Here is a 20,315-nt window from a genome sequence, read left to right as displayed (position 1 = left end):
ATTAGCGCCAAAACGCTATTTGTTGTTTAAATTTCGCATTAAAACTTTTTTTAAAAAATGTAAAAGCTTAGACTTTGTTTAATATTTAAAGCAGGTGTGGCAATTTGGCGTGAGATTAAGTTGGGCAGCGTGAGACAGCCTGAAAGCGTGAGAGTCACGCCAAATGCGTGAGAGTTGGCAACCCTGGTTTAACACAATTAAATTGTAGCGATTGCAGATTAAAAACAATGAAGGAAAGAATATTTCCATGTAAATCAGAAGTATTGGAGAGAGCTTAAGATGAGAAAATGTATGTGTTGAAGAGTGCATCATGATTATTGCAGTGTACTGATTTGGAAAGAATAAAGCTCAAGTTCATATGGCTTGGTTCTTTTGTTAAAATTAAAATTAAGACCACCGTGGAAGTGATTTGAGAAAACGGTTGTATTAATGGGAATTAGGCAAACCATTTCTGAAAACAAGGACGGGTGGAAATTTTGCAGAGTGTGAATGATTTAATTTGAACGTAGCCTTGTGGACATTTTAGCTTCCAGTTTTGTGGTTCTCGTTACTTGGTACTTTTTCATGGTCACTGTACTGATTTATGTCACTAGAATTAAAAAAAAAAGCGCGAACATTTTCATCTGTTTACTACTAGAGAGTAACTGCAGGTGGCGCATGAGCTCAGTCAGTGAGCCCAATCCTCCATTTAGTCTCATTGAAATCTTAGGACAATTATTATCTTAATGCAGACATTGAGCTATTTAAAGTAATTTATTGAATCTAATACCAAAGTCTGATCCTAGACATTCGAGGTCAGTGACCCTGCTTAAGTAGAAGGCTTAATTGTGAATGAAAAGGTTTTGATTGGGCCATTTTGGCGAGCGCTGAGAAAAGTAACAGTCCCCACGTGACAACGTCATTCACGCGCTACTTCTTCAGGGCTCAAATGTACACCTGAATAATGACAATGGGAATTGTAATAGGCATTTAATTGAAAGTAAATAGTAAAGAAATAAATTGAATAAAAAAAATAACGACGACACATTGCCGTTTCTATGGTTACTACCACCTTGTTTCGTGTAGCTGCGCCCATACAATAATTCACGCGCAGAGAAGAAGAGAGCATGAGTTAAAAGGATGGCAACCAAACAAACACACAACACTTCATACCTGGATTAACTTTGAATGTCAACGCCTTATCTAAGCGTTTACTGACAAATCTCTAACTCCAAATGTCAATTCATGTACTTCGATATACTTTAGTTTGTCGTGATCTAGTCAGTACTTGCAATGGACTTTAACGCGCGCGGACCGCAACGGACGTGTACAATCATCAGAGGATAAACGACGCGTCAACATTGTTATGAGGGACCGACTGGCTGAGTTAAATCCGGTAAGAGATTGAACTAATTGTAAAAAGGGAGATGAATGTGTTTTCGTAACAAAACACCACATACAATTACACATACATATGTTTAGGGGTAACTTTCTCCATTGTTTATGTCTTCTTCCCATGTTTGTGTCAGTGTAGTGGTCTTCCTCCGTGCTCATCTGTATCTTTGTGCTTTGTTTTAGGGCAGGCAAAGTGCCAGTGAAGATGGGGGTGTCATTTTGTCCATGGAGAGAGATGGCTTCATGCAGGACTTTTTCAGAAAGGTTGGAGAAAATCAAGTTTTTTAATGTTGTGTATATGTCTATGTGTTGTTTTTAATGTTAACTTATTCTACTAACCCTAACTTAGCAGTTCACAATTAATATACTAATTATATTTTGTACAATATCTAAAGTGGACTATCCAAATAAAGTGCAACATTAAATTGAACCACTGATATTATGCATCACAACATCATAATGTACAGTAAATTTATAAGAAATAAATAAGAAAGTAATTACAAATATGTCACAACATGCATACCTAGTATTTCAGGTCTAGAAGCCCACTGAAGTGAACACTAAATCATTAAAGAAACCTTTAGGTTTGTGTTGAACTATGCTTTGTTTTATTACAGGTGGAGGAGGTCAGAGGTGTCATCGATAAGATCTCCTCCTTAGTGAATGAGGTGAAGAAGAAACATAGTGTGATCCTTTCAGCCCCCAACACTGATGAGAGTAAGTCACCCCTCATCAAAGATTGTGAAATTTGAGCAAATGGTACAACTGAAACAAGTAAGAACTAGTTTCTGAATAGTCAGGTTGAATAGTTTTGAGTGACAAGGTGGTGCAGGTTAGCAGACTGAAGGTTCGAACCCTTCCAGGGGTGATTTATGAACTATCACCTCTGAGCCTTTAAGCAAGGCATTGACCCCAGTTTACTCCAGTGAGACCATCCCTGCAGTCAGGGGCAGAACACATTTTTCCATTCCACTGCACTATTTTTCCTTTGTTTTTCTATGTAAACACGTGCTAGACAGTGTTGTGCAGTGGTGTTTTCTTTTTATACTGTATATCAAATTTATGTCCGATACACTTAATTTTCCTGGTTAAATAAACACTACATAAAAAGAGAGACCAAATACATTTCTATTTTGTATTTCTTTGCTATAACTATGTACATTTCTATTTATTAAAACCAAGTATAAATTTCATCATGTTAGTGTTTTCACACATTTTTTATTTATTCCAAAGTAAAAGCTAAAGGCAGTAATAATTTAAACAATGTTTATCTTTTCTCTTTAAAAGTCAACTTATTTCCGTCAGTCATCTAGCTCTGTAAACACTGCTCACAAACACGAAGATGTACCTTCTATTTCCCCAAGCGGATTGCTCACAAAAAAAAACCCTGCAGTCATTCTGTTTTCAGGCCATTTCAAGTTTGATTTTGACGTGACATAAAGCGGTGATTTTTTGGAGTTGTTCACTTACTTCTTAATTAGGCTTCCCATTAATGGTATCATAATCTTCATTCGGGCTGATGAGAATGCACATGAAAACAAGAGGCGGGATTTATCGCACGGACCAATCATATCCAGTCATAGCCGATCATATCCAATCATAGCACAATGGAGGCATTGCCTCCTCTCACGTGACTTTACCCCATTCATTCTCAATCACCCCCCACTAAACTCACCTCACACTTTAGGTTGTCTGTTTTAAGTCAATGGGGACAGAGTCAATGCGCCTCCCGCTAGAGGTCTACACGGGTCCAAAAATTCATACCCGAACCCGAAGAGACCTAGCCTGACAAGCCAGACCCACATCAAGATGTTGAGTCTGGAAACTCACCATTGACAGGGCTCAATACGAGGGGTGGGATAAACGGTTGTCTTTCAGAATCCTCTGCACGCAATTGGATTGCGCCATGAGCGCCACAACCAACCAGAGCAAAGAAGAAGGTGAAGCCGAGCTAATGTTAGTTGATAGACTTTCGCCGTATCTAGTAGGCAAAACTTTGAATATATCTTCTTTTCTTAAGAATGACTTCAGTGCCGTTCTTTGTTCTTTTCTCAAAGAAAAGCTTAAAGCTGTAGTCTACGATGTTGAAAATCAGTCGAGAAAGCCTGAATTTTTAAAAAACTCATCCCGCCCCTCCACACGCACACCCCTCCCCTCTGTGCGTCACTCCAACAACAACGTCACTCAGTCAAGCAGGAGTAAACATCGGAACAGAGATGTACCATGTGCTTAGTCGCTTCAATCTAATGACCGCGCTAATGACACATCATATGTAAAGTTGACTTTCGACACTTGAACAGTTGCTTCATCAACAATTCAATGTCACCATTGTCGTAACAAAATAGCTCAGAGGCACACGTTTGAGTTCACGCCCACGCAAGATTAGCAACACATGCAATGTTCTATCGGCTCGAACAGAAAACCGCTAACGTTAGGACTATTGAAATAGTCAAGCACTTCAAGAAATATAATTACTTTGACCCGTGATAGGCGATGCTAAACGGCTAACATTCCAATGCCGACCGGCAGCATGATCATGTTGTCAGACTGATAAAAAGCTATTTATGTAATACACCACACCATAAAAGTATAAATAAATGCATACCTGCTCAACAAAAAGTCAGCGTCGGTTTTAAGTCCAAGGTTTCTCTGAAGCTTCCTCAAACGGGCAATGGTGGACCCTATATTGATTCGGCTTTGAGTCCGGCGTTCTTCACTTTTTTTTTTAAATCTCTGCTCTTTCCTCAATTGACTTTCTCTTTCTTCCAACCTTGACTGTTGGGGCGAGCAGGGGCCGCTTGCCGCTGTCTGTTGTTGGTTTTTCTCCATTGCTGAGTTGATGCTGCCTACTTGCCCGCAAAATTTCATGTCGCAGGAGGGGGCGGGGTGGGGTGCGGTGGGTGGAGACGCGAGTGGAGCAGGGATTGGATGAGAGCAGTTAACCAATGTAAGCTGTCCGGCCGGACAGCTTACATTGGTCAATTTCTCTGCGGGTGTACACCCAATAGAGTGAATGGATTTTTTTCATTCTTTTTTCTCTTCATATTGTTAGGATTGTACTGTAGAACCATAACCAGCATCTAAACGAGGTTATTAATAATGAACAATCTTTGAAATCGTAGACCATAGCTTTAAAGGAAAAGCTTCTCAAAGAAAAGTTTTAAAGCATTTTATACATACAGTTCCTTTAACTCCAAGTCTTCCAGAGTCGCGGCCAAAGCCGATTCAAAAGACCGCTGTTCGTCAGCTTCTTTGTTTACGAGTAGCACGCAGAACCTCCGCAACTCTGCCGTGACGTGCCGTCATTATGTTAAGCCCGCCCACCGACTCTACACACGCTGTGATTGGCCTGACCAGAGTTTGGTTTTTCCAGCTCTCAGGTCTACCGAGAGTTGCTAGACTACACTCGCGGCAAAATAAATGTTCTGCCGCTAGGGTGCGTCTAGATTTCTAGGCTAGAAGAGACCCATAATGTAGTACCCAGAACCGACCTGGACCCGTCTATTATTTGATAGCTGGAACCGAACCCGGCGGGAAGACACAAACGCGACTGGACCCGATTGTCTCCTATTCCACAAAAAACAAGTTGTGAAAAAATACATATTTTTGTCTCCGCCTACCTAAAGCTGTCATCTCCCTTCCCTGTACCTGATTTTGATGCATTATAATCCTTGCCAAGAAAAAAGTTATATCCTTATTCCTCTCTTGTTATTCCAAGCATACTTAATTCACTCATCATTTCAGCTGTAAAAGTCCACTTTATGTCACAGTGACGGATGACAAATGCGACTTTGCAGATTTGCATTTCGACCGAGTTAACTCGCAAATTAACTTTGACTGTTTGCCCTTTTTAACTAATAACCATTGCTTGTTCGGTGCCATGGCCGCTGACATTAGCATTATTTATTTGCTGTTATCTCTGTGAGCCGAGTCTGACCACCAAAACTTTAAGATTAAACAAGACGGTTCATTCAAATTATTTTTAAAGTCATTACAGTCACTGCGGAAGCTCGGGTTGCCATAGAAACATGACACGCACTTGAGACTGCACTAGCGCGTCAGCTGGAGCAACCTGACATATGAGCTTTTTTACGCAATTTGAGCGTCATAGAAAACATTTATGTAACAGTTCACCTGAGATTGTGCTGATTTGAAATATATTATATAAATAAATATGAGTACATTATTACTGTGTGCTTTCATTAAATCTGCCTGCTTTTTTTCTAACGGCTGAGAGAGAGAGAGATCGCTCGTGTTTTTTTCTTATTTTTCTTAAACCTTATTTCCCAGCTCTTATCCTAATTTTACAATCTGCAAGATACACAAAACACGCAAGCAGTGCTGACTGACTCTGATCACGGCCAGGTGTTCTCCGAGTCTGATCGACTCCGGTATTACACACAATGTTAAACGGACCTGGGAACCGAAGTGAAGGACCGTTTCCACCGAAATTACCCTGAACAATTTGTACCAGGAACTTTTTTTACAGGAACTTTTTTTCCCCAGACCTGCTACTGTCAGCGTTTCCATTGCGGTCTAAAGTACAGAGAAGATTAGGCAAATTAGTCCGGTGATGTAGGACTGCGCGCGGCACGACTGTTCCTCCCAGTCAGCGACGGACAGTAATCATTTTTGTGCGATACTGTCTGCAACAATAACAAGTATAGAGGAGATTCAAGCAGCGCTGCTTTTGCTGGTTATATTGGTTTACTAAAGAGGTAATTAACAAAACGGCGGAAAAGAGACGAGCACTGATACTAAAGCGTATTCTGAAAGCTCGTAAAGCTAGATTTAAAATAAGACAAAGTATGTTATTATCAGCTATTACGGACATTGACCGTGAGATGGCTGAGACGAACGCGTGCCATCAGACAGAAAGAGCAAGGTTGATATTTGCTGAACGCAGAACGTTCCTCGCAAAATACTTTTTAAAATGCCGGTTGAAATAAAATGCTGCGTGAGCTCAACCAATCAGCATGTTCAGCGCCCAAGTCCCACCCCCGAAAGTTCCTGAACTTTGAAAAAGTACCACCTCGGGAGCAGGGCCGGTCGGAGGGGGAAATATTTACCCGGAACTTCATTTAGACCCTGGTTCCTGCGGTCGAAACACACCGAGTACCACCCCAAAGTTCCTAGTTCCTGGGGAAAGTTCCTACAGTGGAAACGCGACTTAATAGATTGGGACCGGACCCGGACCCAGCTGACCATTTAAAATATACTGTAGACCCGAACTCGTATGGGTCCTGGGTAGGGTCCACGGGTCTCTGGTGCTCCCTGTAGACCTCTACACTTGCTTCACCTGCAGGTGCCACTGTTGGACACTTACTTTATAACAAGTTACTTTTACACTTTTTAAAGTCACATTTTGTAATATTTGGGCTGGTTTTTTTTTTATACATACACCACAAATCCAGTTTTTTTTTTGAGGAGACACTGCCTCCCTTGCCTCCTAAGAGGAAACGCCCCTGGGCTAGACCAGGGATGTCCAATCCTGCTCCTGGAAGGCCACTGTCCTGCAGAGTTCAGCTCCAACCCCAATTAAACACACCTGAACCAGCTAATCAAGGTCTTATGCTGCCTTCATGTGCTATCGGAAATTTGATAATTCCGACTTCTGAAGTCGTGATTACGAGCTCATTGCATTCAAGTTTCAAAATGTGAGGGTATTCATGTGCAATTTTTACCTAGGAAACTCGTATTTACGATAATTCCGATAGCACGTGAAGGCAGCATTAAAGGGTTAGTTCACCCAAAAATGAAAATTCTGTCATTAATTACTCACCCTCATGTCGTTGGACACCCGTAAGACCTCCGTTCATATTCGGAACACAAATGGAGATATTTTAGTTGAAAGCTGATGGCTGAGAAAGGCTTCAAACATGCCTCCATTGGCATTCAGTACATTGACACTTCCAAGATCCAGGAAAGGCACTTAAAACGTCGTTACAAAGTCTATCTCACCACAGTGGCTCTACAATAATCTTACAATGCGACGACAATAGTTTTTGTTCGCAAAAAAAAATCAAAATAACACCTTTATCCAACTTGTTCTCGACTTCCGTGTGTGCCTCCACGACGCATGTGCGAGAATATGACGTAGCGCCGGTGTTCGGGAATCCATGAAATACACACTTAAGCCCCATTTTGAGCACTACGCCGAGACCTAAAGCACGATCAATGTAGAATCCAACAGCTTAGACACGCGCGTCTTCCTCTGCTCGTAAACAAATCGCTTCTGGGTCATATGTCCGAACGCCGGATCTGCGTCATATTCTCGCGCATGCGTCGTGGAGGCATACACGGAAGTCGAGAACAAGTTGGATAAAGGTGTTATTTTGATTTTTTTTTGCGCACAAAAACTATTGTCGTCGCATCGTAAGATTATTGTAGAGCCACTGTGGTGAGATAGACTTTGTAACGACGTTTTAAGTGCCTTTCATGGATCTTGGAAGTGTCAATGTACTGAATGCCAATGGAGGCCTGTCTGAAGCCTTTCTCAGCCATCAGCTTTCAACTAAAATATCTCCATTTGTGTTCCGAATATGAACGGAGGACTTACGGGTGTCCAACGACATGAGGGTGAGTAATTAATGACAGAATTTTCATTTTTGGGTGAACTAACCCTTTAAGCCGGGTGCACACTGTGTAATTTTGGCCACAATTTGGCTGTCTGAGACTAATTTTGCAAATCCTAAAAGATTCTTCTGATCCTAGGCTAAAATCTGAAATCTTTGATCGTTAGTTTGACATGTTCACCGGCAGCCGATTAATGACCGCTGCGATCAAATTTTACCTGGCAAATATGACCAAAATGAGCGCTAGAGATTTCTTTGTAGCCACCATTTCAATCCTGCGTGTAATGCAGCTCACTGTCACCGAATGTGTCATTGATTCATGATATAAAACTCCGGACAAGTTTTCTTGCGTGCGTCCGTTTTTAGCGCGCCTTGACTATCGTACAGTCTGACATTAATGACCACTGAGATCTTACAGTGTGATATGGCTTACAGCGGGGGTCATGTTTGTACAGTCTGACAAGGAGCAATCCTAAAGGACTATTATAAATCTCACAGTGTGCACCCGGCTTTACTTGAAACCTCCAGGCAGGTGTGTTGAGGCAAGTTGGAGCTAATCTCTGCAGGTCAGTGCAGTGGCCCTCCAGAACCGAATTTGGGACATCCCTGTACTAAAAACTTCCAGACAAGTGTGTTGAGGCAAGTTGGAGCTAAACTCTTTAGGACAGTGGCCCTCTAGGAGCAGGTTTGGACACCCCAGATCTATATGGACGTGTTTGACCATTGCGCTCATGTCTCTCGTCTTTTGCAGTGTCTCATGCATGACACACATTCCAAAAACATGGAGTATTGAATTAATTCCGATTGTTAAGTACGAACGTAGGGTTTGCATCGGTTTTGATCGGGTTGATGTGTGCGTTTATATGTCACAAGCTTCAAATCAGAATTGATTTTTTGACATGCACATACTGCACGAATATACCTGCTGTTTGCGCATACTATTCTCCTACATAGCTTCTTTCCTTTGTTTTACAGGGCAGACTTGATATGTTTCTATTTCGGGTCCAATGTAGGTAAACAACTAGCACACAAAGCTTTGTGCCGTGCTGCTTCTATTTATCAAGAAGTAAAAACGTCTCTTCCCGTGCCCAAAACACCTTGTCTGTGGATGAGAGTCCGAAACACAGACGATAGACGATAATTGGAAGGAGAATTTTAGAATGACACGACAGTCGTTTATGGCACTTTTTCAACACGCATTCAACAACAACAGCTTGTTCCGCTCATCATACGTCATTACGCCATTTCCACGTCATTGCACCTGCTCAGTACTTTCTAGTTTGGTTTTTAATCCAATCAAGTGTTTACATGTCCTCTCGATCAGATTAGAAAAGGTTTGAACCACCCTTTAAATGAAATTAACCGGATTTGGCCACTTCATTCCGATTGACGTGGTTACATGTGACTTTTTTTATTCCGACTGTGCTACAACTCTTATTAGGTTCCATGTAAACGCGTCTACTGTTTTAACCACGAAATGTGTGAAAGGCTTTTACACTATACTTAACTCTGGTTTTATCTTCTTTTTTTATCCAGGTTAAGCAATACTTCACCTCTATCATTTTGGGGCTAGTTTACACTGCTTGTTATTTGAGTTGTAAGTTTGTCCAAATAATTCAGTTTAGCTTTCAGCCTCTTTGTTGTACTACCCAGTAAATGACAATAGCTTTGCGTCACACTGCTGTTGTCTTTGTTCTGTCTTGAACAAGGAAACGCTTTTATAACACTCTTTCCAGCGGCACATAGCCTTATAACAGCACAAGACCATGGGCTTCCTCTGTCGGAAATATCACATCACATCACTCTATACAATTACATCTCTGTAGCATCCAGGAAACTACTGTTGGGAAAACATTTCTCAAATGCAGACACATATATACACTTGTGGTTACTTGGACCCCGGGGGTTGTGTGTGAATGGTGTCTGCTCACAATGAACATATGTATAGAAAATCATTCACATAATAGGGGAAAGAGACCCTTTAAAAGTTACCATTAGGAGTCAAGTTTGGGCATGCAAGGAATCATGGTTTCCCCCATCACATTCTTGATTTTAAGTGAGTGTGTTGAGGTTAGTTTTGGCTGTTATTTGCAGGGCATGTATAGGACATGCAGGCAGGAATGTGAGATTGAGATAAAGACATCTGCAAGTGTGGGAGTTTTTCTGCTACAAACACTAGGCTCCGTTTTTCTTCTACATATAAGTGTTATATCTCTCTGAGATGTATCACGTTGACAGTAAAACTGAATGATCTGTTTGATGATTGTGATATTTCGCCTTTTTAAGAGTGAGCATAGCCATTTACAGTCACTTTTCATCCATATACCTGCCTGCGTTTTATATTCTTCTCATATAGAATACACCACAGTGTTTCTCCAACATGACACATCATAATGTAACCAGTGCTGTAGAGAGGCATGATTGTTTTGCCAAAAAAAAAAAAAACACTAACTTTGATAGGCAACGGTTTATTTTATAGTCTATTATATGCGAGTTGTATATCAAGTGAACGTCAGGCCCTGAAATATCAAGGAGCCTCTGCATTTATTTGATCAAATTACAGTAAAAACAGTAACATTGTGAAATAATACTATTTCAATTTAAAATAACAGTTTTCTAGTTTATTATAGTGTAAAATGTCATCTATTCCTGTGTTGGCAAAGCTGAATTTTCAGCAGCAATTTACTCCAGTCTTTAGCGTCACATGATCCTTCAGAAACATTTCTTATTATCCTGCTTTATATTTTATATCTTTGCTATCAGAAACAACACAAGAGCTGGAACAACTCACATTGGAAATCAAGAAACATGCTAACTTTGTCCGGAACAGCCTCAAATGTGAGTTGGATGTTCTGTTTTGTTTGTTTGTATGTTTATGATAGTGAGGCAGAGATCACAAATGCACTTGGCAAAGGAAATAAAAAGTTATGGTCTATTTACTCCTCAGCAATACAACAGAATCTTCCTCCAGATGAGCAGGACAATCAAGCCACAGTGGATGCACGCATTCAAAAAACACAGGTGAGAAATTTCTCTTTCCTTTAACATCCTACCATCCTGTACAGTCATATTTTCATCCCAAATTGATTTATTGCACTTATTCTTTTTTTTAGTACACTAACTTGTCACGTACGTTTGTGGAGGTAATGACACAATATAATGAAACCCAAGTGTCCTTCAGAGAGAAGAGCAAAAGCAGGATTCAGAGACAGCTGGAGATCAGTGAGTCACGTGTGCCTATTCACAAACACATTTGCACATGATGCCTGTAAACTAGACCGGTAAACTAGACTATTAACAGTTGACAGATTTCCACTTAAAATTACCATACTGTATATATTTCATGCACTTTACAAAGGCCCACTTATTCTCTATTCACAGTGCCGGTTTGTATATCTGTAGTCCTAGTTTCGGTTTCCCTTTTTGAATGATGAATGTAATGTAATCTATTGATACCTGCTGATATTGACAGTTATTTATTTACACGCAGGCATAGAATGCATGTGCTAGTTGACAGACAGCTTGGTGTGTCACGGACTCACGGCCTTTAAATTGTTTTTGCTAGAGATGAACAATATGTTGCCGTCATATCAGTTATCAGCCCAGTATTAGAGATTTAAAAAATTTATCAGTATTGGTTGATATTAGATATATGGTGTTTATATATATATATATATACAATATAAACACAATTGGCTTCATCGTCTCCCCTCCACCAATCAGCTGGTGTGTGTGGTGGGCGTTCTGGCGCAGTATGGCTGCCGTCGCATCATCCAGGTGGATGCTGCACATTGGTGGTGGTTGAGGATATTCCCCCCTTCTATGTAAAGCGCTTTGAGTGCCTGGAAAAGCACTATTTAAATGTAACAAGTTATTATTATAATATATTAGCTAAAATTTGATATTTAATTATGCAACTCATTTCTTATATTTTTACATTTAGATTAACTTGGCCTTGATCTGACATTTACTTAAAGGTTGCATGGCATGAAATTAAAATTTTATGAGGTTTTTCAACATTAATATGAGTTCCCCTAGCCTTAATGTTTTGTCCCCAAGTGGCTAGAAATTTTGATCTGTGTAAACCGAGTTGTGGCTGTCTTTCTCTGCCTTTGAGAAAATGAGAGCTCAGACGAGCTGATCTTGAATTTTCCTGTAATGACATCATAACAGGAACGGTTACCTCCCTTTCCTCCGCCCAGAGAATTTGGCATGCCCTTGTGAGCGCTATATTTGTTTGTCCTTGAGAGATCATGGCTTGTGAACGAGTGAATGCTGGCAGTTTCTATCTGTTCTAAAATGTGCATACAGTCATGAGTTTCTGCTCAACATCGGCAAAGCCACATCTTTAGAGATAAACCTCACGCATGCCGAGGCTCGGGCTGCATTGGCCGGTCAGCCTTCAACATCACTGACCCCCAGTACTGCATCTCGTCCACAGCAAAGGCGCCATACGCGGCGCGAGATTAAGCAGAAGGGGAGTAAGCGCGAGGGTATCCGGGCTAGGCTAGCCAGCTATTCCCACAATAAACTGGATTACATTTGGTTACTGCTGTTGTGTCTTTGTTTGCGCTGTGTACTCAATGCGCGTCACTGACACTTTTCACATGATAGGAAAATATCTAAAAATAATGCTATAATAAACACTTACTTGTAACTCGTTCATCTCGACAGCTGTAATGGTACATTACATGTGTTACAAAGTTGGTAAAATAAGGAGGAAAACGGGCTCGGCGTGACTGAGACACGTGTTTATTCAGAACTCTCAGATACAAACAAAATAAACTCGCGCTGACAGCGCTCTCACAACTCAGTAGTTGCAATATAACTTTGTTAGCAATCTCTCTGTCTCTGGTCCACTAGTCATGTCCGTTTCGTGAATGAATCGTTCTTTCGGTTCGCATCTCGAGTCAGCACTGATCCATAATTTACTAAAGTTACTAACTTTCTGACATGAGTGACAGTCCCTCCGACTAGAAATAAACTAATAACCTGAAGTATATGCTGTAACTACAACAGTTCAGTGAACTGAGACGTGCTGAGAGAACTGATGAGAAGTGAACTCAGGTCCATCCGTCTCTCTGGAAGGCTCGTGCCTCGTCGACCTCGTTAAACCATGCCCTAATACTCATTTAAAATGCAAAGATGTCAGCCAATCACAACAGTGGGCGTTTTCACTGAAGTCTCTCAGCAGACACGCCCCTTGAAACAGGGCATTCAGCCAGAGGGCAAACATCAGTATAGAAAAAATGCCTTTTATTTCTAAATTATGACATTTTATTATGTAAAAATCATACTAACAATAAGTACACCTCATAATACATTATAAAATAAAATAAAAAATCCATGCCATGGGACCTTTAAATTAATAACTATTAAATAATAGCGTTTTAAAAAATTTAATTTAATCATCTAATAACATTTATTAAATGTAATCTTTAGCAAACATAATGAATATCTATTTTTCATAATTGGGATATCTATTTTTCATAATGTAGATGATGTTGTGATGCCTAAGTACACTTGTAGCATTTAAAATGACTGAATTTGTTTATGCAAAATATTAATACAATATTTTCCAATAAGGACAAAAAACTTTACCTAATCATTGTTTTCCCTTTTATCACATGACATGCAGCTTCCGAAATATAATCTATGTAATGTGTCGTCAGACATGTAGTGCCGACCTATGAACAGAGTGTGTGTGTGTGTGTGTGTGTATGAGTGGATTAATGAGGTACTTTCTTTGCTTTACGACACATGAAACGAAGCGCTTTGTCACCGGAGACTGTAAGGCAAGTGTTACCTGGGCAACAGGGCTCTAGAGATCCTGCTGTACCTCTGCACAGTGGGCCAGGAGCAGAATGTCGTCATGTGATAGTATAGTGAGACAAAAGTCATGTGACTGTTGTATTTGCATGAAGACCCGCTTACCTCAACTTTGCATTTGAGGAAAAGATATTCCATGAAAGGCTTTATTTTGACTTTATTTCAACGTTGTATGTATTTGTTTTGTGCTATTTGAAGTCAGTATTTGAGTTTAAATTAGTATGTAGTGAGATATGTATATTATAAGTATGAATATGTGCACTGGTCCACTGCTTAGGGTCATATTTTTTGAATGTGTGTGTGTATTTTTCCAGTGGCCTTTGCATTGATGGATTCAGCCATTAATGTTCCCTCTCATTTTCCCAGCTGAATCAATATAGTCCCCAAAGCACACTTAGCATGACCACACGCACACGTACAAGCACATGGTACACACATACACTCACAAAGCCAAACAATTATCCAAATGGACTAGCCTATTAGCAGTTGCTAGTCATCATTTCATGTTTACCCATGACAAATTCACACACAGGTATCCATTTATCAAACAAATAATGGCCTAAACAAGATCAACCAGTTCATGAGAAGTGTTGTTTTTTTCTGATCTATTACTCTCTGAATATTGTAGCTGGAAGAATTACAACTAATGAGGAATTGGAACAGATGCTGGAGACTGGAAACCCTTCCATTTTCACCTCTGATGTGAGTTCGCTTCTCGAAATGACTATTTCCAGTCTTACTGTAGTCTGAAGGAAGGAATATTGAAATACTGTGACATGACATGAGAGCAACAAATCTTTAACAATTATGCAGAATTAGCACCCTCTGCTGGCTGTTTCTCTGCATTTTGTGATGGTCTGTTTAGGGACAGGCTTTTCACAAAAACCTAGGGTATGGCATGAGTCCTTCTGGCCATACAACAACAACATTCCCAAATAATCACATTAGCCTATATCTATGTCTGTGGAAAAAATCCACTAAAAGAACTTATTAGCAGACTTAACAACAATAAAAAAATCAATGCAAATACTGAAACAGCCCTATACGCCAGCACTGTGACCTAACCAAACGCGACACGTGAGAAAAATGATATTTTCCAGGTTAATCAGAGTTTTTTGTACTAACCAGCCACAACCAGCCCAAACAGTTTTTATTTCTGCGTTTTATATCTGCAAAGTACCACAAGTGCAGATTATGTGCTTTATTTTATGTAAAGGGAATTTAAAGTGAGTTTGATATAATTTTTCGTGACCTTTATAGTCATAGCTTTACAGAAAACAACAATGGATAATTCACCTCAGATCTTGAAAATACATTAAAGGAAACAACGAGGCTATGTTCGAACGGTCAACTCAAGGTGAACAAACAAGTGTATTCCATGATAAAAAAATTAAAAAATTCAGTCACTCTGTATGTTTTCTTAATCATGGTAAAATGGTGTAAGATTTAGGAATTCGATATTGTACTTATCCATTTCGTTGTGAATGCAGTCAGTCAATGCGCTTGCAGAGAGAGCCCACCCACATGCTCTTCTGATCTCTGATCGCGTCTGCTTAGGACACGGAGTTAGGCTGTTTAAATTTGCTTTTCAAAGCTGCAACAGAACTAACTAGCAGCATCATGAGCTGTTTATTTCCCCTGTTTGTCTGAATGTCAGGGTATGGCAACTGCCATACGTAAACGCCGCCCCTGGGGACAGCTCACCCAAAAATAATAATTCTGTCATTAATCATTAACTACATAAATCATGCAGTTTTAAACCCATATTTATAACATTTATTTACAATCCTTTAACATTTCTCCTGTTTTTCGTGAGAAATAAATTGCTACGTATAGGTTTTTAACATGAGTGTGAGTAAATGGCACAATTGGGTGATCTGTCCCTTTAATGTTTTTGCAGTGTTGTCACTGTTTTTAAGTTCCTAGAGGCTGTTAAAAAGATATCCTTTGTTTTCAGATCATCTTAGACTCTCAGATAACTCGCCAGGCCCTCAACGAGATCGAGTCTAGACATAAAGACATCTTGCGGCTGGAGTCCAGCATTAAAGAGCTACATGACATGTTTGTAGACATGGCCATGCTTGTTGAGACGCAGGTACAGTATACAGTGTTCAGTAATCTTTATTGTTGTTTGTTCACTTATTAGTTAGCATATTGGTTCACTTGTTGGTTGTTATTGTTACTTGTAGTGCATTCATTCATTGATTTACTCCTTTACGTTGTACAGGGTGAGATGATTGACAACATTGAAAAGAATGTAAACAATGCAGTAGAATACGTCGGCCATGCTAAAGTGGAGACCAAGAAAGCTGTCAGGTACCAGACACAGGCCCGCAGGGTAAGAGAAGAAAACATCTAAAAAAAGTAAAAAAGCTGAAAGGAAATTAAATATCGTCTCACTTGGCAATACTGTTAAAGTAGAGTTCCAGAAATCACACAGTTCTCCATAGAGAAACGGATGAGCTCTGAGATTAAAGGCTGGAATACACTACACATAACACAACTTGAACAGATTTTAAAACAATAGGCATCACACATTTGCCAAGTTTGTAAATGGTTACAGAAAATACTGTGGATGACAACTTTCAAGTTGTCCCAAACACAACAAACTCGCATAGAAACATACTAGGAGACACACGACAAACGATAATGTGTTTGAAAATCAGCTCAAAATATCAAACATATTCGACTAGATGGAATCATAGTCTAACGCTAAAGGAGTCTGTGTCCATCATACACTACCCCCCTGGTTTCACAAAGGAGTAGTTCACTTCAGAATGAAAATGTCCTGATAATTTACTCATCTCTACATCATCCAAGATGTTCATGTCTTTCTTTCTTCAGTCGAAAAGAAATTAAGGTTTTTGAGGAGAACCTTCCAGGATTTTTCTCCATATAGTGGACTTCAATGGGGTACAACGGGTTGAACATCCAAATTGCAGTTTCAGTGAAGCTTCAAAGGGCTCTACACGATCCCAGCCGAGGAATAAGGGTCTTATCTAGCGAAATGATTGGCCATTTTCAATAAAATATAAAAATTATATACTTTTTAACCCAAATGTTTGTCTTGCACTGCTCTGCGATGCGCCACGTATAACGTAATCATGTTGGAAAGGTCATAAGTACCGCGAAAAACTAATTTTCTCCTTCAACTTCAAAATCATCCGACATAGTAGTTTTACCTTTTTTTTGAAGCGCGTCTGACTTAGTCTTTGCACGTTTTCTTTTTAAACATTTAATTCGTATTTTCGCCTACGTCACGTGTGACCTTTCCAACGTGATTACGTAATACGTGGTGCATCGCAGAGCAGCGCAAGACAAGCATTTATGGTTAAAAAGTATTTCATTTTTTTGAAAATGACCAATCGTTTTGCTAGATAAGACCCTTGTTCCTCGTCTGGGATCGTGTAGAGCCCATTGAAACTGCAATTTGGACCTTCAACCCGTTGTACCCCATTGAAGTCCACTATATGGAGAAAAATCCTGGAATGTTTTCCTCAAAAATGTATTTTCGACTGAAGAAAGAAAGACATGAACATCTTGGATGACGTGGGGGTGAGTAAATTATCCTGAAATTTTAATTCTGAAGTGAGGTACTACTTTAAATGAACTAAGACCTAATTTATGCTTAGTCTAAGCCGTGCCTGTGAAACCAGGCCTACACGATTTTTTGCGACATCTGTCAACTCCGACTGCCCAAAATCTGCAGACTTGCTCTGACTTTTGGCAACTAGCGTCGACTCCTCCAGACATTAAATTGTGGCCATGTAGAAAAAAGCCATGTAGTCATGTTGTGTATTCCAGCCTTAAAAAACCACATTATCCCCCGCTTTCACAGACAAGGCTTAAGACTAGAAGAGCAAACTAAAATGCCAGACTAAAAATGCATGTTTGAGCTGTTTAAACTGAAAGCAACTTGCACTGACGTTATCTTAAAATATATCAATGCCATTGTTTTGTCTCAAGATGTACATCAGTAATGTGTTTTTAAGGCACATTATAAAAGCTACTTAACTGTCCTGTCTGTGAAACCAGGTCCTTTTTTTGCCTCCAATCAGAGTTTGTAATATTCAGAAATATAATACATACAGGCCTAAAATAAATGAGACCATTTCATAATGAACACATTTGGAATGTGTAGAGCTCTTTAGCTTTATTCTGTCACAGTGTACTACAGACTCAAGAATATCCTGTTCTACAGAATATTAAAATGTTACCATTTGGTAAAAAAAATGCAATCATTATAACACTTTCTTTTTCTCTTGTACAGAAATACATAATTCTTGCTCTTATTGTTTTGTCCGTACTTGCTGTGGTCGCTCTAATTGTTGGCTTGTATGTGGGCCTGACTGGTAAAACCAATACTAGCTCCACCTCCACCAGCGCAAATACAGCCAATCCTGTCTAAGTGTGACTTCCAAGGTAACAACCAGTGCCCAATCACTACCGATCTCATCTAGCCTAATTTCACTTGAATGTGTTTTGAATGTCGTTTTAAAGGTTTTGAAGAAAGATTCAAATAATGCCAGTTTATTTATAACAAATTACAAAAAAAGTGATGCAAAATGTATATTTAGTAATTAGTTTTATACATACTGATAATTTTTCTCTGTTGTTCTTTATCTCTCTGTCATAGAAACTTGTCTATGTTGCCATTTGTGGAGCCGTGTACATCATCATTCTTCTTGTCATTTATTATCATTGCAGTTTACAGTGAAAAAAAAAACGTTTTTGTCCTGATGCATACAAAACTGCTCTTGATTTTATTACTGGTGAATTGTGTAGAAAATGGCAATTAAGACTTTCCTCTTTGACTTCAATGCTTTGCCACTACAACAATCAGAGGTAATTTTCTGTCTTTTATTTATTCAATGCTAGTAAGTACATTTTGCACAGTTGAGTAATGTTTTGTAATATTACAATATGTATCTTTGGGTACTTCGTTCTTTGGGAGGTCTGACTGACAATGTGGAGTTAAATGCAATCCAACAAAGTGCACTTAAAGTATGCTTTAATTTAAAAAAGAAAAGAAAGAAGCCGTATTATGTTTAGAATCACAAGTTCAAGTTCATTTGACAGTTGGCTCCACACAATATGATGTCAGATCGGTGAACAATGTCACAAAACATGTTTTAATCACTTAATGTTGTTTCATTTTGTTTCTTACATATGGCTGTGCGTGAAAGAAATGTAAGTTGTAACCATATAGTCAAATGCTCTCAAAGTATATTGTAAAATAAATGAGTTGCTCACACTCCTCAAAACTGTAATACTGTATCTTTTTGTTATTGTTGAATGTTCATCACATAAAAGTTTGGGGTCAGCAAGATTTTTTTATTTTTATTAATACTTTTATTCATCCAGGAAGCTTTTGATTGTCTTTACCAAATTAATTTATTTTTAAATGCTGTCCTTTTGAGCTTTCTATTCATAAAACTGTTTTCAAACATTGATAATATTAAGAAATGTTTCAGCAAATCAGCATATTAGAATGATTTCTGAAGGATCGTGTGACTAATGATGTAAAATGATGCTGAAAATTCGGCTTTTCCATCACAGAAATAAATTACATTTTAAAATCTATTCATATAGAAAACAATTTTGTATTGTAATAATATTTCACAATATAACTGTTTTTACTATATTTTAAATGTGCACTATGTAACTTTTCCGTCCACTAGAGGTCGCCTGTTCAAAATAAAGGCGTAGATTGATGACGCCACATTTGAGCGCAGAATCTTGGGACATTTGGTCTTCACCTCACAGCCGGTGGAAAAGAGTCAGGATAGGACTCGGGCAGAAATTATGTTCATGGATGTGATTATTAACGCTACTGTAGTATGAAGCAGAGCAGGACCGAGTGTTGTGGAGCTGAGCAAGGCCGCTGGAGCGATTGTTAATAAGATGAAGGCAACACACGCCTCGCAGCGGGACTTTTATTATGACACAGTCGCCGGCGCCACTTCCGCTTTTCCGGTCATGAGTATGAGGTAACGCAGCTCTGTTTATCATATTATATACGTCTGAGTGTGTTGAAAATTAAGTTAAGTTATGACGTTACTCTGTGCGTTCGCTTGGCAGCTGCTATGACACTTGTTGCACACTGCAGTGAGAGTAAAGCGTTTCTGCAAAACTATATGACACAATCGACAGGTGACTCCCTCACATGTCCCGGTTCCTTGGTTAAAATAGCAATTCTCACGATTTACACATAGTTGTAAACATTCGGGATATTGTAAGTACTCAACTGAACAAAATACACCTTAAAAGGCTCATAGAAAAAAAAAAATCTTATAGATCACACATTTTTCAGTTAAATATTAATTCCTCTACAGCACTGTCAAAAAAAAACCAACTGATAATCCAATTTCCAATTCCTTATATCCAGAATGTCCAGAAATCACTATACCTATATATTGTTTTAATGACCCTGTGTTGATGACATCACCCTCGCCGTTACCATGAGAACCTCAGTATGTGTGACAAAGCTGAAGCAGGTGCTATATTGATGCTCATGGGATTTTACCCTGGACTCAC

General features: G+C 39.2%; 1 protein-coding gene across 1 annotated transcript; it reads left to right on the top strand.

Annotated features, from left to right (window-relative positions):
* The first annotated feature begins 900 nt into the window (after positions 1–900).
* Positions 901–19,368, top strand: stx2b (syntaxin 2b). Its single transcript, XM_079827052.1, has 11 exons — positions 901–1,375; positions 1,558–1,638; positions 1,992–2,091; positions 10,713–10,787; positions 10,897–10,970; positions 11,063–11,171; positions 14,407–14,480; positions 15,736–15,873; positions 16,006–16,116; positions 18,049–18,200; positions 18,415–19,368. Exons 1-10 carry the CDS (start codon positions 1,346–1,348, stop codon positions 18,184–18,186), a joined length of 930 nt encoding a protein of 309 aa, XP_079683178.1. The 5' UTR covers positions 901–1,345; the 3' UTR covers positions 18,187–18,200; positions 18,415–19,368.
* Positions 19,369–20,315: the final 947 nt, after the last annotated feature.

This window comes from Gobio gobio, assembly GCF_949357685.1.
Source record: "Gobio gobio genome assembly, chromosome: 10".
NCBI lineage: Eukaryota > Metazoa > Chordata > Actinopteri > Cypriniformes > Gobionidae > Gobio > Gobio gobio.
Note: the sequence above shows the minus strand (reverse complement) of the source record. Positions and strands in the feature narration are given on the sequence as shown.